We start from the raw sequence: 20,583 nt of genomic DNA, 5'->3' as shown, positions 1-20,583 counted from the left end.
AACTCCAGGCCTCGAGTGCCGGTGTCCTGAAGGTTTTAGATGTGTCCTTGATCCAACACAGCTGATTCAAATGGCTAAATTACCTCCGCAACATATCTTGAAGTTCTCCCGAACACTGGTAATGAACTAATCATTTGATTCAGGGGTGTTGACCCAGGGTAAGCTCTAAAACCTGCAGGACACTGGCCCTCAAAGCCTGGAGTTGCCCACCTGTGTGTTACGGGATCACCAAACTGATAATTCATCCCGCGGTGAACATCTTTAGTTTCATCTTTCTTTCAGTCTTTAAGATCCACGCATGTGCACCTTGTGGTGCAGACAGAGGGAAACTACCTATCTACGAAAAAGATCTCTCTAGATGTCGCCCACAATGACAGAATATTCCTCGTCTACTTTTGAAATGTCTCCAAAACAAATGGCTGCTACAGTGGGTCACAGCGCCGAAAAGATGAATTGCTTGAGAGAGCCAAACTGACGTGAACACTGTAGGATCTCTGAAGTTTTGAGTTCACTGACCATCCGTAATGATCGGCGGAAACCCTAATTGCAACGGCTCATCTCCAGTGTAATCAAAATTCCGAGAGCACGTCTATAATCAAGTGCAATTAATCTGCTAATATCCCCCCAGTGTTGGAATAATGGGGACATTAACAGGGCTCATCTGTTGTGACTGCTCCTCTGCTGTGTGCTAGGTGGCTTATTCACAGCGGGAGATACAGAATGCTGTTTGACAGGTATTTTTCAGTATTCATATCACCAAAGTCAATTTGAATAAACTACTGTCATCTCCCATAAGGGCTGATCCCGCAACACAAATTTCTCCCCACTAAACAGGTTTCCAATCCTCAATGAAGTAGTGCATGTAAATTACCCCATCCCATTTTGCAAACAATATCACTTGTGATAGAAAGGCACACGTTCATATACAGGAACATTTGTACATCAGCCACAGAAAACAGCTTTAACATATTATGATGGGAAGGAAGCGAGTGTGTGAGGGTGTCAAATAAAACCCATATTCCTTTTCACAAGAATAATGAGTGGATAACAGCGGTGCCTGTTTATGCTGAGAAGACAGACATGGTTGTGTTTCTTTGCAGCCTGATTGGAAAACCACATATAGGCCATCAACCTGAACCTACAGGGAGAGCAGCAGGTTCCACTGCCCCCCTTCTTACTCCCACTGATTGGCTGGGGGCGGGTGGGGGTGTTCTCTACCATTTTCATTTCACAGTGTCTGATAAATGGGAAAGAGAGAGTGGAACTGGTGCAGGATGGTACAGCAATGCTGTACTTTTTAATCAGGTTTTAAAGTTGCACTTAAAATATCCCAGAAATTAACATTTGCAAGAGACAAATACATTAATCATCATTAAATGTTTGAAAAACAACCCCCCAAAAAACACTTTATGGAAATGTCTGAATAAATTTTAATGAAATAAATAAAATAACATGCCACAACTCTCTCATTGGCTCTCACAGCCTAAAGCATAATTTCTCTGTGAGGACATATTTTCTGCAAAAATCCAAAGGATGCGATGGTTATGCTTGCTCCCGAGGGCATTGCCATAAGAGAGGCCTGTTTTCTGTTTGCTATATCAACAGTACTGTGCTTTAGCATTAGCAAACGAGTTAAGCAAGATTAAGTTAGTGAGCTAAATGCTATGATAGATACATAGTGTAAAAGATGGATTTAGCGACACATTATCGTTTGGTTTCTGAAATCCCGCTTTGAAGCCAGATCTGGGATGACTAAATCTTTTAAAACATTCATTTAATATGCCCCAAAAACTCAGCAGGACAGTATTTGTACAGATACAGTCGGAAAGCTGTTGTTCCGTAGACCAGCGGTCCCCAACCGTTTTTGCGCCACGGACCGGTTTAACGTCAGAAAATATTTTCACGGACCAGCGTTTAAGGTGTTGCGGATAAATACAACAAAATTAAATGATACGACCAAGACAAAAACTGTGGTATTCTGTAAATATAATAATAATTGCAAATTCACTGCGTAATTGTGTAACTTCAGCAGCGTCCTCCTGAAAAGCGGCAACAACATTGAGAGTAACATCCTCCTCTCTGCCCCTTAACGCTCTCTGGTTGCTATGGTAATGCGCAGACCATAGATCTGGTGTCCTATACACAGAATCCAGATTTAAGGCACTGGTTTGCCATTGGTTTAATTTTCCCAACCTGGATGCTATACACATGTTTTAAACCATCTGTGGTTAGATATTACGTAATTTGTCCATTTTCTGATATCTATGTTATCTATAGGTAACATTAACCAGTTTTGACTTAAAAGTCTGGAAGTCTGTTTGGCCATATTGAAATTTAACCATGAGTGAAAAACTGCAGTCAACGTAGGTGGAGTATTTGCTTAATCGAGGCATTGTTTGGTTTTTTTAGGATCAATTTTGATTGATCTCAGTTGGTCTTTTTAAATTGTACCTAGTGCTAGCGTGCCTGCTAGCGCAGACGCAAGATACCTCATACAGCCAAATAAAGACCTGAGTAGGATAAGTCATGCAAAAGCCATTGCAAACCCAGAGAAACAGAATAATAACTGCAATTCACGTAACGGCTGCAGGTGTCACCAATGAATTTCTGAGGTTACGTGATCCTTTAATTTCTCTCACTTCTCTTATGCAAGGCGTACTGCATTTGGTAGAGCGGCAGAGTCGTCAATGGGAGCCAGAGCGAGGCATCAGCATAAATCAGCGGCAAGGTGCACTCTAAGCTCTCCCCACATCCTTGACTGTTGCTGACTTTCAGGCATTCATAATATATGAAATCTGTCTTTTATAATTCAACAGAAAAAGGAAACACGCCTTGATAGTGATTTACAGAAGACAGAGCTGCAACAGAGTTATTTAAAATTCCATTATGTGACGTGTTTTTGGCTAAAAAGGAGAATGAACATATAGATACAATAACAGGATTTTCTTCTCGCTGTTATTCTCATTGACATTAATCAATGTTTTTTTTAAAAGTATTCAATCAAACACTAGCCTGCAGGGGCTGAGCAAGTCAATTAATCCATGTTTCTATGGCAACTACTTGGATAATTGGAGAAAAAACCCCTGATATGGTAGCAGACTGTTCTGTTGACACTGCATTTCAAAGGATTTTACAGACTGCTAACTTGTAGAAGAAGGACAATTTAATGGATTGAACCTCTGAGCAAAAACTATAAACTACACACAAAGAAGAAGCAGCTCTGTCTTCGAGACTTTATGAAAAATGATTTTAGCTGCAGTATTTCTCACACAGGGTATTGGAAGGATTTGGGCACGATTTTATTAGATTTTCTTCTTTTTTTTGACCTGTGTAGTTCTTTCCCCCCCACGGGTATTTAATAACAGCGCAGACGAATGATCAATGTATTCTGCATGTTCATATGAGGTTACAGTGAATCGTACTCTCTCTTAGGCGGTGAGTAGAAGGTGTGAGCGAATTTCCAGCATGCTCTGACCCACGGGGTTTACCTCGGCGTCTCGGAATATTCTGCTTCTGGTGAAGCCGAAGAAATGCAGTCGTAGCTGCGAGAACTGCACTTGTATGCGTCGTGTGAAAATTCCTGAACTACAGAGTACATGCAAATCTATATGGAAAACCTTTATATGAAAAACCTTTTGAAATATGAGGCGTGAACTTTTCTCCCTCAGGGCAATATACTGAAAATCAATAACTCTATAAATGTAAAAGAAGCTGCTCAACGAGGAAGGTCAAAACAGAACATGTAACAATAGCACAAATGAGCCCAGGAACCCCTGTGAAAAGGAGGTCACAGTGAGGGTATAGTTCACTGAATATGTCAGCAAATCCTCCGGGAGCCTGACGAGGTGAGAACACTATCCCCTGTGGAAATGGGACAGAAAAGCTGCGGTGTGCACAGCATAAAGCCGCCGCAGAATGCACCGCACTTTATACCCAGCTCACATTTATTTTTAATGAAGTATAATAAGTCACAGCACCGGAGCAGAAATGCAATCCCCAACCCAGATGATCCAACAACACGAAGACTATTTTTTTCACGCAGTATATCCTTCTGCTGGTACTGGGGGGCACAGCGAGGCAGTGAGCCGAATGATTTCAACATCTCTGCAAACAGACATAGCAGCTGAGGTGTCTCTGTCTAGTAATGACAGCACAGAGAGAGAGGGGGGAAAAACCTGCTTTTTGTGGGACTTATCAGAAGATGGAGATTGGAGGATGCTTGGATGCTTCATAAAACGTGCCCCTTTTCTGTGTCGGCCATTTTTTATGAATGAAAATTAAACACTTGTGGCTATTTTATTTTAAGGAAAATAAAACAGGTATCCAGCAGCAGTAGGTTGGTATTCTGTAGGTGCTACTATAGGTAAAGGCTTTGCACTGTCACTCAGGAGTAATGTTAAAGGTAAGTGGAACAGTGTGGGCTCCTGTCCACTGCAGCTGCTGTATGTGTTTCTCATTCCAGAGCTTCGTCTCCATGATGAAGCAGCCTGGTTTCATTCCTGGGGCACTGATACATGCTGTTTAACCAAAGCCGCTGTCATGTCTTACTTTACAGACTGATATTAATTGTGTTTTAATTGTTGCACAGCAGTTTGTGACTTTTAAGTCTGTGAAAAGCGCTGCTTATAGAAACTGATCCATCACTCCCAAGTCGTCACTGGTCAATGTTTAGAGGAGCTGTTACAATTTTTTCCCTCCAACTGTCTTTATTGGGATTTTTAGGTACAGTAATGAAATGAAAAAAAGGGGATGTCATCAGCATTACTGCAAATAGTCTCTGGTGAGTTGAAATTAAATTACAGGCTGTCATATTGTATAAAATTAATTCCCATTTTCTCTCAGTGTGCATTTGATCTTTTTCTAATATTAATATTTCATCAACAAGGTGGTTTCTTTTGTTTCCAGTCAGCAAAATGAGTCTTTGTGTGAGCAATAACACAAAACAAACCAATGTGTGATTGATTGTTGGTTATTCGATGATTCCAGGATGGCTGCTTTCACCCCAAATAGAGCTATTCCAGAACTGAATCCAGAAACTGAATCTGTTCTACAGAAAGTCTGAAACATCTTACGCAAAAAGTTTATAATATTTGGGCAGTTGAAGAATGTATGAGGCAGACAGATTGATGTTTGTCCACAGAATGGGTCGGAGGACTCTTATTCAGTAAGATTTAGGATATTGCAAATTTCTTAAAACACCAGGATATATAAGAAGTATATTAAAAGAGCAAGAAAATGTTAAGTAACTATTATTGTCACAACTTTAATATATCCAGTCAACACTTCACCTGTCAAATTCCTGGGTGATCTGGATGCAAAAATCTGAAAAATGATGCTTAAATAAATTTAAGCATCAAATAAATTTTCCGTAATTTCATCTATTCAAGTAGCTTTTAGTGGCGAAACCTACTGTAACAAGGGACTGGCAAAAAAGCATCAGCAAGCTTTTATAGGCAAAAATTTCTGTACAGAGGAGCAAAACATATTTGTACCTTATAATTAAGCCTATTAAGTATTAATTAGCTTATCAACATTTCCATTCAGTATATAATTAAAATCTTTGTGACTACTCTGCAATAATACTGTGTTTTTATTTAATTGATGAAGCTATAAAACTAAAATTTATTGTTTTTCTATTGTTTACTTAATTCAGTCACTAACATAGCACTGAAGTGGGAGCAAAAAATGCCTATTAGCTTGAACAGGCTTACTTTTAAACTGAGTAGTTCTAAAGCTCTGCATACCACTTTGAACATTGCTGGTATTTGTGAAAATTATCAGCTTAAATGTAGCTTACTTTGATCATAAATAAAACATAAAGCAGATGAACAGTTTTAAAATTAGCAGAAGTAAAAAACAAAGCAGTAGAGCGACAGATCAGGCATACTATGAAAACAGTAATGCTTTTGGTGAAAGCAAACAAATCTGATCATGCACTAATACATTTTTCTTTTTTTGTATTTGAAATCTTTACAAAAACGAGCCATTTATGTGTCTGCATCCATGCTAACCACCTCCAGTACTGAGGTTCAGCAAGATTCAGGATGTGGAGCTCGATGCACATATTAAAGCCTTTTTCTTTGATTCAAACGTTTTTAGATTTGGTGGATCTAACTTACAGCAATGATACATGAAATTTTCATTCCCATATTGATAGCTGCAGGGAGCCACTGGAGGCGGGTGAAAGAGCAGCATTCAGCTTCAGTAAGATTTGGGCAATACTCAGTGTAAACAAGGTAGACTTAGATTCCTCAGATAAAGTTAAATGCTTTGAGTCCTCCTTGAGACGCCACCGTCACCTGTAGTTTGCATGAAAGATGCAGACTTGTCTGCCAGCACTTGTCACTTGTCATCCTTCAAAGTAAAAGTTGTGACTTACTTCTGCTACCTTTACATTTTATAAGCTGCAACTTTTGAAGGCAAACAATCTGCACTTCCAGTTTATGTCAAAATTTTCACAGTTTCCCTGCAGCTTAGGAAATAGTTGGTGTTTGCGGAAAAGTTGGACTTTGCAACCAACTCTACTAGGAGCAAGCGACCTCCAATAACCACGCTTTTCACTAGCCACCGGTGAGTCACTGACCATTCTCTACGTGTGCATAACTGGGGTTTTAATGACTGATTTCAAATCAAGCCCCAGCAAAGTCCAGCAATCATTTTCCTCTCATGACCAAATGGTTGTCCACCATCTCTAGGCCCGTGTGACTCGGGCCTCAGTCTAACCAGGTAGTTTTGAGTGATTTAGAGGTTTAGACATGATCAACCAAAACAATAAAAGAACTGAAAACACTGCACAAAATACAAAGGTTCCAGGCTGACAAAAGATGAGTACAGGAAGACTACTCATGTTTCCTTTTACTATTCAAGCAGTCAGCCAGCTATCTACATATCTCATTATTGCCATCGTGTTGTTGGGGAACAATCCCTTTCTCTCTATAACTACAGAGGTGACCAATATGGGATGGAAAAACCTGCAAAAGCAAAAGTGGTGAATCGTAAAGGCTGAACAGGAAATACCTTTAACTATGATGCTTCCTGTGCTGCTTGCCACACCAAACTGGTTTCTTGCCACACACGTGTAGAGGCCTGCATCAGATTTGGTCACATTCCATATCCGCAGACTACCGTTGTCCAGAATGGAGATTCTGTGGTTACAAAAAAAAAGGAAATAATTTATGTGACTGTCAAAGCAACAGATTTTTGTAAGAAGAACAAATGTTGCTGTGCATGCATCGTGAAATTTTAACTACGTGGCATGGCTGACATAGCACAAAAGATAAGTGACGAATACGCAGAAAAGAAAATTTCTCACTGTCTCTAATTAGGTTCTGCTTCTTTGCAGATGACAACAATGAGAAATAGGAGTGTATTTTCAGGGCTGATTAATTCAACACATGACTTGGAGATATCTAGGACAATAGTGGCTCCGTGCCCTTTACACAACAGCCACAAGTGCTTCAAAAAAGGTCAAAAGGCCTTAACAAAAGTTGACATTTTGTAAATAACGAGGAAAAATGGAAATTGTGCCCTTGAAAGCAAAGTGTTGGGGGAAATCAAGGGTGGACCACCTCATCAAAGCGCACTGAATTTTAATTATCTGAAACGCTCTGCTGATTCGGCAAACTGTATAATGGCGTCAGCCTGATTGTGAGAGGGGAACATGATGTGTGGCAGCTAAACTGCCCCGTTCACCTGTGAAAACAGTCAAAGGAGTCAAAGCGAATAGAGGCCTGCAGTGAGGGTGAAGACCCTCTGCTAGTCCATGCGAACACCTAAATCTGCAATAACCACTTACTCTACATTAAAGAAACCAAACAAATGCTAGCTGCTATAACCGGTGTCCTTTTCAGTGGCAACAGAATCTGATAGACCCACAGGACGCCACCTTCTCAAAGGCAAGTCATCAGGCAGCAATTAGCTGGTGAAGAGTGTGTAGCAATTAGGAGCTAAAAAGCAGGTTTTATCAGGACGAAGAGTATAACAGAGATAAAAGGCAGGTAAATATCAGTTAGTCATTAACTTCCAAACAGGAAGTAACATATAAAAACAGAAATGAAGAAGTGTGAGCGAGCCACTTCAGGGGAGGCTCATAAAGCTGTGAATGCAACATTAGCATATTGTTCCCTGAAGATTTACATGGCATTTAATCAGAGTCATCTTTCAGGGTCATGAAATGCAAAACTGAGGAGTGGATGTCAGATTAGTAAACTTCAAAGCTTTTTTCAGTTTGTCCTTATGAACCATCGTCACAATATCAGAATTACAGTAAGAGCTCTGCTTTCAAAAGTTGTTTTTAAAATGTTCTTTCGAATAAACAACATCTGGAGTTATATTTTTGGTCACTTGGTGAATATGTGTAAAAGTCTTGAGCCACATGTCATTTCTTTGTAAAACTTTATTGAAACATGCAAACAAAAATAGAAATACGGTGTAACGAGCAAAAACAGAGTTTTAATGAGGTTAAAAGTCATTGTTTTGTATGGAACTCAAACAAGCTTTCATGTAATAGGTTTAAGCAGACTCTTCAGGAATAGTTCTCCAGTCTTCTTGATGGACATCCAAAACTCTTCTTTGGATGCTCGCTGCCTTTTCGTCCCTTCTCCGTCAGGATAATCCCACGCTGTTAGTAATGTTGAGCTCAATAATGTTCCATTGAGTTCCACTGTAATCCTGATGGGTCATGAGTAGATAGTAAATGGATTAAATAAAGGTGCCTCACTTAGGTCCTGTGTCAGGTCTTTGCTGGATTTTCTTCTATTTATTAAGGACATTGGATATTTTTAGGTGGTCTGCCACTTCTTATTTTCTCCACTACTTGTCTAGTTTCCTCAGATTTTAACAGCACACAACATGCTGACATATCATTCCTCTGAAAATGATCAGGTACAAAGACTGAACTGAAAATAAGTGAAAAAGCAGCCAATGTCAGAAAGCCTGGAGAACTATTTCCCAATAACACTGAAATCTGACTTGTGGGAACCAAAAGTAATGAGTGTGCACAAAATCTTCCTTTATCTGTGTTTCTCTATCTGACTCTTAGAAACACGTGTGTCTACAGCTGTTAAATGAAAGGCTCTGGGCACTTACTGTGCACAATTATTTAAATGGACTTTAATTTTAATGGTCACCAGGATAAAAACGCTACATGTATAGCGTCTCCAGTCAAATGCGACTGACTCTGACCCAACATAAGGTTTTAAAAAGCTTTTTTCCCTTTTATCCCCCACAGAGAGAATTCAACTCAGGAGTCTTTGAGTGCTATCTCTCTCTCTGTAATATCTCTGGATAATGTGCCTCCGTGTTCACCAGCTCATTTTTTGCTTTATCTTGCTGCTGTTAGAGCTGGGCAGGTAGTGTACTGTACAAAAGCATGGACATATTTTCTTGAAAACAGACGCCTGTTGGCTGAAAAATGCACTGTGGATATGATGATATGATGAGAGACAATCTGAAAAGTGAGGCTCTGGGCCAGAAAAAAACCATACTGAGCTGAAAGAGAGTCCAATTAAAAGTATGGCGATTTTAAGATTTCCAGAAAATCCTGTTTAAAATTAGTTTTCTGTTTTTGTAATCATGCTAGAAAGTAAAAGTTATTGAAATGTAATATCTGAATCAGCTGGGCTGTTCCTCTGACCCTTAATAGCTGCTGCTCTATAAAGCACCAATTAAAACTATCTGTCAGCACTGTATCCAAATACCTACTACTGCAGTAATTAACAGTCCAACCAGGTTTAAAAACCTATTCGAAACAGCTATTTGACTGTTACAAATATTTGCTGACGCAGTCCGAGTTCATCAGCTTTCATCACCGTTACGTGAGAACGGTTGTTTGCGTTTAACTGGGAGCATTTAGCTGAAATGTGGCTGATACAGTGTGGCACAATGTCTTTCCCCCTCCACCCCACCTCTTTGTTGGGTTTTTCTTTTCAAGTGGTGGATGCGATAAGAAAGTGCAGAGGTAGTTAGTGTAAGTGAATCTACTTCTAAAACCACATGGTGCTGCTGAGTGGATACTTCTGGGTTTATATCAGGCTGAGAGAAAAGTGCTGAATGCAGAGTAGCCAACAATGACCATCAGTTACACGGGGGCATATCGCAGTGTGGGCTGGCGCACAGTTAATGGCGTCAAACCTGCAGGCTGATATTTATGAGGAAAGCAGCCCATTAAATGGCACTGCGGCCCTACAAGTGGCCGTAACACGGAGCCGAGTAAGCACAATTAAAACAACTGCTGTACATTAATTGAATTGCATTGCATTGCCGCTCCCGTGTTTATAGCCGAGCTGCTGTGATGACTCGTGGTATTTAAAGGAAATTTAAGGGTGCGCATCAACTAAGCACGAGCGCAAACACACGCAAAGGCATGCTGCTTTAACTAGAACAAGCTCTGACCCAGATCAAGTCTACCTGCAGCACGGTGCTCACAGTAATTCCTCAACATAACTAAATACCCACGTTTGTGCGCGGTGCTCTGTATATCCCCCATCCCATTACCCTCAGGGACGAAAAAGCCATCATGTGTTGGCGCGTCTTGTAAGAGCGTGAACAAGTGGTGCAAGCCCAAAGGAGAGAGAGCCAAGACTATTCTCAGCCATTCACCGTATCGTGTACTTTTCTCTGTAGATTCATGTAAAGACCGGGGAGGAACTTTCCTTTCACTGACATCACAGAGAAAAGGAGCAGACTGGATGTCTGCATAAGTGTTCGTCATTTCAGTCTGAAGCTAATGGAAGAAAAGATGAGGTCAAATACAGTAGAAGTCAGCCGAGGCGCAGGAGTGCTGAATAAGAGATGGAGGCACACTATTAACACATTTCTGTTTTGCTCCCTGTCTTCTCTCTCCTCCGCTGCAGCCCAGACAACATGTCTGCGCGATGAGCCCATTATGCAAGGAGACATTTTCCACCCTGGTCCCGGGAGAATCCAGAGGATGGGAGGTATCAATAATTCACAGGTGAGATGAACACAAGTGCCACTCCTTTCATCCCTGCCTCACACGGTTTAATGGACACGGCTGTAATTCTCTCCAAAAGGAGGCGATTATTTTGAACACGGCGAGATGTCCGAACGCACTCGTGTAATCCCAAAAAACACAGGTGTGTATTTTTTGGGGGGGAGATCAAGCCTCAGAGGACAGGGGCTGCACAGCGTTGATCCTCCCTGCTCTCCACCAAGATGAAAGAGACAAATAACATCAGTCACAGAGCAGCTATCACGAGGCGCTGTGAAGTGGAAATCGCAGGAGAAGAGCCTGGTCCAAATTGAAAGCCTTATGTTTTGTGTTTGTTGTATTTGTGATTTCCTTACGTTCTCTCTGAGACGATGTTAACAGATGCACACTTTGCCTTTTTGCAAGCTTCCTTACCATAAAAAAACAAACACTTGAAAGCCTTGTTTTGATGTTTCATTCAGACATATTTTGTCTTTGATCTGTTTGATAAATTCTGGATGTCGAGAGGAAACTGTCACAATCCAAATAATGAATCTGTAATAAAAAAAAAGGGAAGGAAATTGCGTGTTGAGTGGAACAGTTTTGAACCAAGCCTGGAACGAGTTTGTAACGGTGGGCGCCTCAAACGGAGGAATCATATTAAGTTGCCCTCTACATAAACACGCTAAGTCGCCGTCGAAGAAGAGGAGCGCACTCATCAGAATTCAACATGCAAACAATATGCGTAATCACAGATCAGATCTGATTCAAGAGTTCCAAACAGGAACGTTCTTGAATGCTCGGTGATTCCGAGATGCTGCGGCTGATTGGCGGTGCGGCTGCAGGACGGAGGCGTGCCTCTCTGCTTAATTAACAGGGTAAATAAAGCCGGCTTGTGAAAATAGGGGTTAAGATTCTATCAGTGGAATTACTCAGCCATGAGACCACAGGAAGAGAGAGATCGTCGCGAGCTTAGGGTGATTTCACCAAATAATTAGTCTCAGCTAAAGCCTTTTGTACACAAAGATTACTGCCTGAGAGCACAAACAACGTGCTCAACTCACTACCTCGCCAGCCATTCACTTCCAAATACCAGTTAACTCAATGTGGAAAGTGTGGAGGGGTAAAAAAACAGTACTGCGGGGGATGTGTTTGATATTGTGTTTGCCTTCCGTGGTAAACTCACAGATAAGGTGAGGTGTTCTCGTGTTACTATTTCCGACCTGCGCCGGCCATCGTCGACCTACCTGCAGGAAGCGTTTCTAATCATAATTATATCAAAGCGTCAGCATCACTAACAGCGCTGGAGGCCAGAAGCTGTAATGTGGTGAGGGTGCCAAGAAGGAGGCGAGGTCACCGTATCCTCTGAGCTGGGATAAGGGGGTGGGACCTAACTTCAGGTGTTGATCTATGCTCTCTACTGCTTTAAAAACCCTGAAGTGCGGGCCGGGGGAGGGGCCGTCTGAGATAAATTGAAAGGCTGTCTCTCTTGAGCTTCCCCACAGTGTGCTGTGCTGGAGAGAAATGGCCTTGTCAGTGGCATAAATCAAGCCCAGCTGTGGAGCGCAGACCCTGGATGCTAAAACTCACCGAATGCGGTGCGACTGCAGAAAAAAACCCTTCTCAGATGCTTCATGCAGCATCGTGACTAAACAAACTTGCCTTCTATTTTCTCGTGACGCTGCATGCATCAAGGTTAACGGTCAATTAGAGATAAAGCAGGTATGCGCTTTAAAAAAAACAAAAAAACATTTTCCAGTCAAAGCTATTGGCAGACACTGGTGAGACAGGGACACCTGGGCATTTAGTTTTGACAATTCTCCGATATAGGTGTAATTGATATTGATTTTTTCCCCTAGTCAGACCTGTACCACTGACTCTCACCTTGTCGCATGGATCATTAGCTGCAGCAAATGATCAAAGCATTAGCAGATGGACAGAAGATGATTAACTTTGTGGTGGGCACAGCTTTAAAATGTGAAGCTGTGCCCACATAAATAGCATCAACAAAAGTGCCAAACACAGTGTCAGACAAACTTTGATGAAATAGCAGCAGTTTGTCTATGACTACTCAACCTCGACATTTGTTTTTCTATCTTTTCTTTAGCTACATAAGCCATAGGCCCGTGGCAACTGACTGAGTAAGAGCCCATTAGAAGCTGTTGGATGAATATCAGTGAAATAGTGATATCCAGTAAATACAATACACCAGTACCAGTTGATGTTTAGGTTAAAAAAGTCTATATCCAAAACAGGCTGGTGTAGAAGAACCAAAAATAAATCACTGCTTTAGTTTCAATGCAGCGACAACTGTCGATCAATCAAGATGATTGCTCAGGTCACCTGGTGGGATGCAACTTGTCTCCAAGCAGTTTCCGTGTGACTCAGACCGACTACAACCACTTACAGACAGATTGGTGAAGGTCTGAAAATAACTGCAGTCAAATTTCTAAATGCAGAAAAATTACCAACATGTTCGAATCAGTGTGAGTGAAGTCTGCACTGATGAGTGAAGCTCATTTGCAATACATGCCTTTGCAGTAGGGGGCCAGACGTACAGTGGGGCAAAAAAGTATTTAGTCAGCCACCGATTGTGCAAGTTCCCCCACTTAAAATGATGACAGAGGTCAGTAATTTGCACCAGAGGTACACTTCAACTGTGAGAGACAGAATGTGAAAAAAAAATCCATGAATCCACATGGTAGGATTTGTAAAGAATTTATTCATAAATCAGGGTGGAAAATAAGTATTTGGTCAATAACAAACATACAACTCAATACTTTGTAACATAACCTTTGTTGGCAATAACAGAGGTCAAACGTCTACTATAGGTCTTTACCAGGTTTGCACACACAGTAGCTGGTATTTTGGCCCATTCCTCCATGCAGATCTTCTCGAGAGCAGTGATGTTTTGGGGCTGTCGCCGAGCAACACGGACTTTCAACTCCCGCCACAGATTTTCTATGGGGTTGAGGTCTGGAGACTGGCTAGGCCACTCCAGGACTTTCAAATGCTTCTTACGGAGCCACTCCTTTGTTGCCCGGGCGGTGTGTTTTGGATCATTGTCATGTTGGAAGACCCAGCCTCGTTTCATCTTCAAAGTTCTCACTGATGGAAGGAGGTTTTGGCTCAAAATCTCACGATACATGGCCCCATTCATTCTGTCCTTAACACGGATCAGTCGTCCTGTCCCCTTGGCAGAAAAACAGCCCCATAGCATGATGTTTCCACCCCCATGCTTCACAGTAGGTATGGTGTTCTTGGGATGCAACTCAGTATTCTTCTTCCTCCAAACACGACGAGTTGAGTTTATACCAAAAAGTTCTACTTTGGTTTCATCTGACCACATGACATTCTCCCAATCCTCTGCTGTATCATCCATGTGCTCTCTGGCAAACTTCAGACGGGCCTGGACATGCACTGGCTTCAGCAGCGGAACACGTCTGGCACTGCGGGATTTGATTCCCTGCCGTTGTAGTGTGTTACTGATGGTGACCTTTGTTACTTTGGTCCCAGCTCTCTGCAGGTCATTCACCAGGTCCCCCCGTGTGGTTCTGGGATCTTTGCTCACCGTTCTCATGATCATTTTGACCCCACGGGATGAGATCTTGCGTGGAGCCCCAGATCGAGGGAGATTATCAGTGGTCTTGTATGTCTTCCATTTTCTGATGATTGCTCCCACAGTTGATTTTTTCACACCAAGCTGCTTGCCTATTGTAGATTCACTCTTCCCAGTCTGGTGCAGGTCTACAATACTTTTCCTGGTGTCCTTCGAAAGCTCTTTGGTCTTGGCCATGGCGGAGTTTGGAGTCTGACTGTTTGAGGCTGTGGACAGGTGTCTTTCATACAGATGATGAGTTCAAACAGGTGCCATTCATACAGGTAACGAGTGGGGGACAGAAAAGCTTCTTACAGAAGACGTTACAGGTCTGTGAGAGCCAGAGATTTTCCTTGTTTGAGGTGACCAAATACTTATTTTCCACCCTAATTTACGAATAAATTCTTTACAAATCCTACCATGTGAATTCATGGATTTTTTTTTCACATTCTGTCTCTCACAGTTGAAGTGTACCTCTGGTGCAAATTACTGACCTCTGTCATCATTTTAAGTGGGGGAACTTGCACAATCGGTGGCTGACTAAATACTTTTTTGCCCCACTGTAACTGTCTGTCAGCTGGTTGTATTCCAGTTACATTGGCATATAAAAGCAGGTTGCTGAGGACCCATTTCACTCCGCTGTTAAACTGCCTCATTGTTCCTGGAGGAATTATTTAAATTCTGTTCCCGATCTGTGCGGTTCTAGACATCTCTCTGAACTTGAAAGGAAGTTGTTAATATGAATATCTGTGTATGTACGTGCAATTTCTGCAGACTTTCCACAATTAACTGCTATATTATCACAAACAGACTCCATGTAATTTCCAGCTTGATCCTATTCGTTTGCAAAATGGAAACAGACTGATAGCAGTCCAAGCTGCCTTATTAACGTTTTAATGGTGTTTTATCATTGAAGCAATCCCTTTAAAGGTAACAACAAAATAATGGCTGTGCTATAATTTCCAACCACAGGACTTCAAACAAAATTTTGGGGACTGGTGATGGGTGAATACATTTTGGTGCAATATATTTGATGAGACAGTCTCGAAAGCGTCCCCCAGACCGACGGTGCCATCACCATTGATGGCGAGCCACTGATCAAAGTCACCCAATTCAAATATCTCGGGTCCCTCATCACCTCGGACTGCAAAACCCTACCAGACGCCAGAGCCTGTGTGAACGCAGCGTGGATGAAGTGGCGTCAGGTCACTGGAGTCCTGTGCGACAAGAGGATGCCAATCTACCTCAAGGCGAAAGTCTACAAGTCGATTGTGCTCCCAGTGGCATTCTACAGGTCAGCGTCCTAGCTAGTGACCACCAAGCATAAGCAAGTTCTTCACACAATGGAGATGAAGATGCTGAGGTAGCTGCTGGGTCTCACACGACACGACCTGGGTGGCAACAGGACACGGCAAAGCCCAAAACAGCACTGGATGAATCAAAAATGACATGAAGGCTGCAAACGTCACACTGGAAGATGCTCTTGAAGATGAAGTGGAGGAAGGAGTGCAAAACAGCGGGCCGTGCATCGAGCGGGACATGAACCGCTAGGAAGGAGACATTTGATGAGACCGTTTAAGCAAAATATTTTTGTAGTTGCACTTCATGTACACTCGTCTCACGGCTGACTTCTCAGAGTTTCCGTGACGACCTGGCTCCAGGTCATATGACACCTTCACTGTTGAGGTTTTTGTTCAGTATCCAGAAAGATGAATTTTAACACATCATAAAGTTGTAAAATTGGGAAATTGAGGCTGTAAACATGCTTTTCAATGCATATAAAGTTAAGCATTTTGACATGGGAGGCAATCAGGACTGACTCATGTTTGAAACCAGAGGTCATTAGAAGAAGGGTACTTTTTGGCAATTACATGTGGCTTCATTTTTCAGTCCCAGAGGTTGTGCTTTGAATGTAACATGTGACTGTTGTCAGAAGGTGGAAGCAATGGGCCTGTCAGCTACAATAAAACACAAAAGTTATTGGAGCAGTGAAAAAGAAAAATATCCAAAACCTAAGACAGCTGCCAAATATATATGCATGCAACATCTTCCAGAAATGAATGAAAAATGAACACATTTGTGCACAGTTAGAGAGAAAGGTCCAATTCCTCTAAAGAAGCAGGAAAAATGAATGTATCGTGATTATTTAAGTTTAGATTCAGCTCAATAATCCAGTGACCAAAGGCCTAACATAGAGTACTAAACAATTAACTGCCGTACCACAAACATGACTTCTTACTACAGTGCTGCATAATGAGGAACCAATGTGTTAAATGTGACATGCTTTTCATGCTGTTCACCATTAAAGATGACACACACAAAACTAGAGTGAAAGCAGAGAAATATACCTGTTAGCTGTGCCTTACATGTGCTGCTGAGTCAGTGCTGAGCCTCATCGTAATAAAACGCTAGGTTGCCAAAAAGCACAAATCACTCTCTGTGTGTGTTAGACGTTATTAAGCAGCTCAATTACCCAACCAGTTTACCCTACAAGTCTTTAAACTATATAAACAAACAAAAAAAAACACCAAAAACGGTACCTTCCACAAAATTACCATCAATCGTGTAGAAAACACCCACCTGACAGGAGATCTTTTGAAGGTGTCACTCAAAGCTCAGCAACAATATAACAAGCGCCTTTGTGACCGCTCTTTGCAGGGAGCTCTTGCTTTAAGACAGAGCAAATGATTAAGAATGATGGACACAAAATAAGCACTCACTCTCCAAGTCTCAACAAAGACACTACGCAACCCGAGGCAGGGTTATGTGCTGATCGTATATATTTTTTTCCTATTTAGCTCCATTACCAGTGGAGTAAGTAGCAGACAGTACTTGAAAGACTTTCCTTTTGGTTCACTGTGTATTGACACTTGTCTCCAGGGCACCGGTTAGAATTAAAGCTTCTTTGGCAATATTGTAGCTTTATAAAAACGTGGCCAGGGGACAAAGGGGTGCTGAGCTGCAGTGCAAGTATTAATCTCTTACTCTATGAAATGCACACTACTGCTACAGCTCCAATGTGAATTACCATAATGTAAGCAGGGAAATGCCAAGTTTTTTTCCACATAGCTTCAACAGCAAGGATGGATCCTTCTTTTATTTCCTTTTTATTTCTGTGTGTGTGGCTTTTTTTTTGACAGGCACAGGAATTATACTTCTGTTTTCAACATTATAAAGTAGTTCTGGCTAAAGTTTGTTGAGCCATTTGAATACTGGATGTTTTGTCCCTGGGAAGTGCTTGTTGGGTCTATTTCCCAAGTAACGAGTAAAAATCAAATATGGATGCAGTTCAGCAGTAAAGAGAAAAGGTACGTATAATCCCAAGCATCCGAGCCATGAAAATGCTGTTAAACTATCAGTGCTAAAAAAAACCTTAAAAACTAACTAAAACCTCCCAGCTTAAACATACTTTATGCGCATACACACACACACACACACAACACTGTAGTGTCTGAGGACATTGGTGCAAATGAATCCTCTCAGAATAAATGTTGTGTATAAGTGTGCATTTTTTATAGGAAGGTGTCTTAATGAAGCAACCTGATTGAGAACATCTTAATTCCCGCCAGTGGAACATGATGTGATTGTGCTGGTAATTGCACTGCGAGGCGAGGGAGTTTATCTGCATGGGCCGCACAGTGGGCGTTGTGTACGCGCTTCCAGAGGATTCCTTTAATCGCAAAGTGCTCCGATGGTTTATTCCCCTTCCAGAGATATTCATCTCCAATCGTGTGCTGAGGGATCTCTTCAGGAATAAAGAGCACACACATGTTCCACAGGAAATTGTCAGAGGAACCAAGATGGATTACTCATGCTGCGCTGGCGGATTCTCACTTTGAAAAATGATATCAGCCACTGTCTTCCAGATAAAAATAATCCCGGCGAGCAGTACATGGGATGCAGACGGGTAAAAAGGGCTCTGACCTAATCTCGGCAAACATCTCGAAATTCACTTTATCGCACTTCAGAGTGTTATTTGAGTTTAGTGAAAAGCGGGATTCTTGTCAGGCACGGCTTTTATAACCCTCCCCCTCCTGCTCTGAAGAGCAAAAAGTGCTAATTAAGCAAATGTTGAGTCAGACTGATAGATGACTGACAATGTATGGCACTGCGTGATGGGAAATAGTGACAACTTAAAGGATATATTCTGCCTGTGAGTGATGCTGTGGGCCGCGAGAGGTAGCTCCACAATAGCGGCAAGGCAAATTGATCTACAAATCATTTTGATGGTCTCCAAATACAACAGCAAAATCAATTAATGCCTGTGATCATGACTGACAAGCGAGGGCCAAAGAACATTAAGTCAGCGCCCTTCAACACCGATCACCTTTACAGGGAGTCAAAGAGGCATCAGAGGCATGTTAAATTCCTCTCCTCTGGCTTTTTATCGCTCTTCTTCCTCCCAAACTCCGTTCTTGTTCTCTGCACACAATGACGGACATATGGTAATGCAGTCGTACATTATATCGTAATGCTCAGTAGTTCAGTAAAAGTTAAGTTGGCAAAATCCTTCCGAAGCATCATTCCTGGAAATTTAGACACACCAGCACGCGTAATGACTTGCCGCTACACTTAGCAACTCTTAAGATTGCTATTGATGCTAAAAAAAAAAAAAAAGATGAAGACATATCATTTTAAAGAAATGTCTCAGTGAATTATTTTAGGACAGGAAGCACAGACTGCTTTTTGTGCATCTTTGATACAAGAATAACAAAAATATATACAGATACCACACACTCACCCCTGTCCCCTGCCATTGTGCAGTTAACAATGACAGTGGCATAGACATGGTTTTCACATCCTCCGTTTGTTGATGTTGATGTTTGATGGTTGCATACAAAAGATTGTGCGACTAAAGCCAACATGTCCCCAGGGAGAAAGAAGCGTTATCACAAATCCATGATCCATGAAATGCAGAGACTTGTTCTTATATTTGAGCGTAGGCCGACGGTGCCAGTGTTATATAAAATATAGGGAACGTACAAGAAAACTGACTGGTTTTATTTGATTATAAAACAACTTTACTTTGATAAAAGAAAGGCAGAGGATCCCTTTGTGCTTTTTTGCTGTTAAAGATTAAAAAAAAGGTCTTTTAGAATTAGAGTTAGGGTTAATACTGTTTGAAGTGTTTGGCAAACAACAGTGGAGAACGCGCATGGTTACCAGAAAATCTTTATTGTACTACAGGCATTTGGTGTATGTGCCTGGCTGAGGAGCCAGTGATGCAAAGCTGTGACCGAACGCCTTCAAGTCAGAATCCAGACGCAGTGATACTGTAGCGCTGTGGATATTTGGTCGGTCTGGTGTGACTCGTGAAAGAGTACAGTTTGTGACTGTACTGGGGGACAGATGCAAAACTGTCGGCCTTTGTCAGTCTCACACGTATGTTCGTGGAGAACCTGTAAATGACCTGATTCTCGGTCGAGTTCTTATGCGTAGTAGAGCAGCTAATGCTGTAATCTTAGGCAGCATGGTGGTAGAGTGGTTAGTACGCGACCATCAGACATCATTAACAAGATTTCTGGTTCTCTGGTTACCTGAGGTCTTTTTATGCAGAGTACATGTTCTCCTTGAATCTGCGCAGGTTTCGTTTTTAGTGCTTCAGCTTCCTCCACCAGTCCAAAGACATGCATGTTAGGTTAACAATTTTAAATTGGCTGTAGATATAAAGTAAATAAAGTGTTTATATAAACAGAATAAAGCACTGTATGAATGTATGGTTAAAATGCGACTTGTTGTCTAAAGCAAATATTTAATGAGACTAGAAAAAATCTATATAAAAGCGGGTACATTATTATTATTATTGTTACATAATTGCCACAATTTGAGGCTCATATAATATGCAAAAAGTGACACGCTGCACGGTTAAATTCTTCTTTTATTATTTAAAACAAATGTTTATTTGTAGAGTCACTGTGTTTGGGCTGCTGATGCAACCCAGTATCATAGAAAACGTACACTCAACAAAAATATAAACGCAACACCTTTGTTACTGCTCCCATTCCCCATGGGATGGACGTAGAGACCTAAAATTCATTCCAGATACACAATATAA

At 41.5% G+C, this 20,583-nt stretch overlaps 1 protein-coding gene and 1 long non-coding RNA gene across 2 annotated transcripts in view; one reads left to right on the top strand and one right to left on the bottom strand.

Annotated features, from left to right (window-relative positions):
- The window catches only part of LOC102210695 (uncharacterized), an 18,078-nt gene extending 6,690 nt beyond the window's left edge, over window positions 1-11,388 (top strand). The window contains exons 2-3 of the long non-coding RNA XR_311556.1: window positions 10,854-10,954; window positions 11,034-11,388. This is a non-coding gene — a long non-coding RNA (uncharacterized LOC102210695). The remainder of the gene's footprint in view (window positions 1-10,853; window positions 10,955-11,033) is intronic.
- cntn4 (contactin 4) overlaps window positions 1-20,583 on the bottom strand; it is a 184,181-nt gene that overhangs the window by 20,532 nt on the left and 143,066 nt on the right. Inside the window, exon 12 of the mRNA XM_005726628.1 lies at window positions 7,018-7,145. Coding sequence (XP_005726685.1) covers window positions 7,018-7,145 — 128 coding nt within the window. The remainder of the gene's footprint in view (window positions 1-7,017; window positions 7,146-20,583) is intronic.

Source organism: Pundamilia nyererei, unplaced genomic scaffold (assembly GCF_000239375.1).
Source record: "Pundamilia nyererei isolate P.nyererei 1_Seehausen unplaced genomic scaffold, PunNye1.0 scaffold00021, whole genome shotgun sequence".
NCBI classification, from domain to species: Eukaryota; Metazoa; Chordata; class Actinopteri; order Cichliformes; family Cichlidae; genus Pundamilia; species Pundamilia nyererei.
Note: the sequence above shows the minus strand (reverse complement) of the source record. Positions and strands in the feature narration are given on the sequence as shown.